Here is a 3,830-nt window from a genome sequence, read left to right on the forward strand (position 1 = left end):
GCGGATCAAATCATTTTCCAATTTACTTTATTCAAACCCAAGTTTCACCTGCACTGAAGAGCTCACATGCTAAAGTCGTGGTTTACCGTCGTGGTCTGCACGACACTGTGCTGCGCGGTCGCGTTGGCAGATGACTACGATGAACGCGCTGATGCCATCATGGACACGTTCTCCGAGGATGACATCATTGGACAAATGACTCAACTCCACATCGACATGGTTCTTACGGAAGACCTGCAGGTCGATGAAGACAAGGTTCGCGAGTATGGAAAACTGCGTGTGGGGTCGTACATGTCAAGTCCATTCAACACGGGCCCTAGGAATGGCACGTACATGTGGAAGGTGGACGACAGGCGCAAACGCATCACAAGGATCCAAGAAATTTCGATGGAGGAGAACGGCGGTCACCCGATTGTGTATGGTGTTGATTCTGTCCACGGTGCCAATTGGGTCAAAGGTGCCGTGCTGTTCGGCCAGCAGATTAACGGCGGTGCGTCCTTCAACCGGGACCTGGTGTACGAAATGGGCCGCATTACGGGCCGCGACTCGGAAGCGGCCGGGATGCCGTGGGTCTTCGGGCCAATTCTCGGTATTTCACGCAGCCCGCTGTGGGCGCGCACTTTTGAGACGTTCGGCGAGGACCCGTACTTGAGCTCGGTTCTAGGCGATGCCATCATTCGTGGCCTCCAGAGCAACAACAACACTGCTGCATGCATGAAACACTGGATCGCGTACACGAAGGCCCCCACAGGTCACGACAAAGAGGGGGCACAGCTGTCGGACTATGACTTACTAAACTACTTCCTGCCACCATTTAAAGCTGCAGCGGAAGCTGGAGCGATTAGCGCAATGGAGAATTACATTTCGGTCAACGGTATTCCGACCATTGCGAATGGTAAACTCATGAAGACGCTGCTGCGTCACTTCGCAATTCCCACCGGCACGCCGACCAGGATTTTCTCAGACCCTCTTCGCTTTACAGCCTTCGATCCCCCTTGGACTCCCCTTGGGGTCCATCATGCCGAGACCAGCCCATTCACCTGGCGGGACGCCACAGCGCCCCCCAGACCCCGGCGACGGGCACCCATCAGCGGGCCGGGCCGTCCGCCTAGGCTCCAGGAGCCCTGCTACCCTCAAGCCACCGGTAGGACGGGACCCGAATGTGACGACACCATCGGACGCGCATGTCGGTCCCACTTCCCACCAGGCTCGTCGAGCAGACCGCCCTCCTCCCCTCGGGACCACTCGGTCCTATGCTGAGGCGGTAGCTACTACCTCATCGGCCCCAACTCGACAGCCCCCCGCACGACGGTCCCTTCAGCTCCCATGGCCCCCAGCGATTAAAGAGGCCCTCGCCAAGACACTGGAGAAGGACTGGACAGAAGACCAGTTCTCCTGTCTCTCTGACACCCAAGCCAACTTACGCTCCGTGGCCCTCCGGAGCGCCAAGGTATGCAAGCCTGCCATGCTCAGGCAACGCTCACCGGAGGAGAACGAGGCCCTGATGGCATATTTGAGGCGGGAGTTGGAGCTCCATCATCCCCCCAATTTCTTGAAGAAAACGATGCCGGTCCTCGAACGAGCAATGGTGGAACAGTATCACGAGCGACACATTGAGGCAACCCTTACTGCGACAGTCCCGCCCCAAGTACGACTACGGAAATCCATGACGCACGCATACTTACTAGAGGAGCTATCTCGAGCTAATTCAGACGCTCAGCATGGTACCCAAATGATGGAATGTATGGCAAAGGACCTTAAAATGCTGCAATTTGATGGCAATCATACCCTCCAATTCGTCTTTCATACGCAACGCATAGCCGATCGTTACGCGGGGGCGACTCTACGTTTCCAACGTGTGATCCTGGAACTGGAAGAACAAGGAAATTCCAATGCTGGATCCCTAACGGGCTCTCAGCTACGGCGATTCTACTCGGTGCGAATCCTCGACGCGGAAGGAATTGGCCTGGCCACTTTGGTCCAAGCCCTCTCTCGGGTGGCCGGAGTGTCGGTCCTTGATGCAAAGTGCCCACGGACGGGAGACCGAGTCACGGTTGACAACCGACACTACCTTTTGCGTTTTGCCCAAGCCGAATGCCCACTCGCCTTACAAGGAGTCACTCGGGTGGAGATTGGGTCTTCCACCGCGGTAATTCACCACCACCTCATCCATCATCGGCTACCTTGTGCACGGTGTTTCAATCCCAAGCATTCGACCGGGTTCTGCAAAGTCAACCCAGCCCACCTTGAGGCCAGCCGCACCCGAGGCTACCGGAAATTCGCCGGTAACGTGAGAGTTTTTGAGGTAGGCCAGGCAGCGATGTATCGGCACACTGACCCAGCCAGTTTTGACCTCTTCTGGTCCACCATGTCTAGAGGGTTGTCGGCAGCGATGGACCAGGCAGGAGAGGATCCAAATACACTGCTAGTACCGGTCACATCAGTCAACGTGCAGCGTCCCAGGCGGAGTGCACCTGGCAAGGGGTTCTCACCTCTCCCGATTCCTCCTCCCACGGAGGCTAGGACTGATGGAGATTACACAATTGTGAGACGTCGTACACGCCCGGTTGACCGACCTGAGATGGGTGGAGAGGCGACGCCTGTAAACAGGGAAGAATCGCGGGCACCCTCGGCGTCGGAGGGGCCCAACGTAGGCCACGCCGATCCGGCTGAAGACGAGGACATGGCGGAGATGGATATGCACGCCTCGGAAGGACCGGCTTGTACGTACGGACGCTTCGAGGCACTCATGGATGAAGACATGAAGTCGGAGGCAGATAGCTCGGACGGGGACGACGAGGGCAAGGATTCAGACAGTAACAACGATGATGCAGCCTACGCGTTTCCTGACGACGGGAACACGGAGGAAGTGGACGTCATCATGATGGATGAGACGCAGAGCCTTAATGCTTTATCTCCTCGGGGTCAACGAATAGTGGAGACCCTCTCCCTAGCGTCTGACGTAGCGATAGGTATGGCGGAGGCCACAAACGGGACCGAAGGAAAGGCGAGCAGCTCTCTGGACAGCGAAGGGAACCTCACCTTGAGCTACATAGGGTCTTCAGCCCCCACGCATTCTCAGGATACAGCCCCGACACCAGGGTCTGATTTCCCCTACTCGCTTGCCTCAACTTCCTCTGATCTTAGATCGGATGAAATAGCCCAGCCCACGCCGCCTCTCGGTCAGACCTCCAAGCTCGCGACACTGGAGACCGTGGAACCAGAACCGGAAGTGGAGTACGTGACAACGATCGCAGCGGCCCGGAACCCCACGCAGGCGGCTTTTTGGTTGTCATGGTTTGGTGGAAAGGAAGTGTCAGTGCCGGACGCCGGACAGTGCGCCATCCTGGCGTTCTACGCAACTGTGACCAACCATGATGCCGGATCTCTGAAACGGTCCCCGGCCGTGACAAAAAATGTGAATTCACACAAAAAGGCCATTTATAGTTTAATGCTGGCAAATTTACGGACCGACGTTCTTCTCGGCCTCATCGATCCGACTCAGGAGTTGGCGCGCCTGTACCCTGCATGCCCACCCCCAGATTCACGGGAACTAGCCACGGCCCTCCTGTTCCAGCACCTGTTGATTGAGCGGAACCGCTCGGTCGCTCGCAGAGTTCCCTGTGCCCACTGGACCACCTCCAATGTTCTCCGCGCATACGCGCAGTACCTCCGTCAGCCGTTACTGGTGTTGGACGTGGACGCAAATGGTGATGCACACATGCAAGTCTACAGCTACTGCCATCATGCGATGCCAGAGGAGAGGGAGGGGACCGCATCGACCCATGAGTCTGGCGTGTGCACAGTCATGACGGACGCCGAGGCATCAG

General features: G+C 57.2%; 1 protein-coding gene across 1 annotated transcript; it reads left to right on the forward strand.

The window, feature by feature from the left end:
- Window positions 1-387: 387 nt before the first annotated feature.
- PITG_06562 (glycoside hydrolase, putative) lies at window positions 388-907 on the forward strand (the record flags this gene model as incomplete). Its single annotated transcript, XM_002998609.1, has 2 exons — window positions 388-776; window positions 856-907. The coding sequence occupies 2 exons, from the start codon at window positions 388-390 to the stop codon at window positions 905-907; spliced, it is 441 nt and encodes a 146-aa protein (XP_002998655.1).
- Between the last annotated feature and the right edge of the window lie 2,923 nt (window positions 908-3,830).

The sequence above is a fragment of the Phytophthora infestans genome, genomic scaffold (genome assembly GCF_000142945.1).
Source record: "Phytophthora infestans T30-4 supercont1.8 genomic scaffold, whole genome shotgun sequence".
In the NCBI taxonomy this organism is placed as follows: Eukaryota; Oomycota; class Peronosporomycetes; order Peronosporales; family Peronosporaceae; genus Phytophthora; species Phytophthora infestans.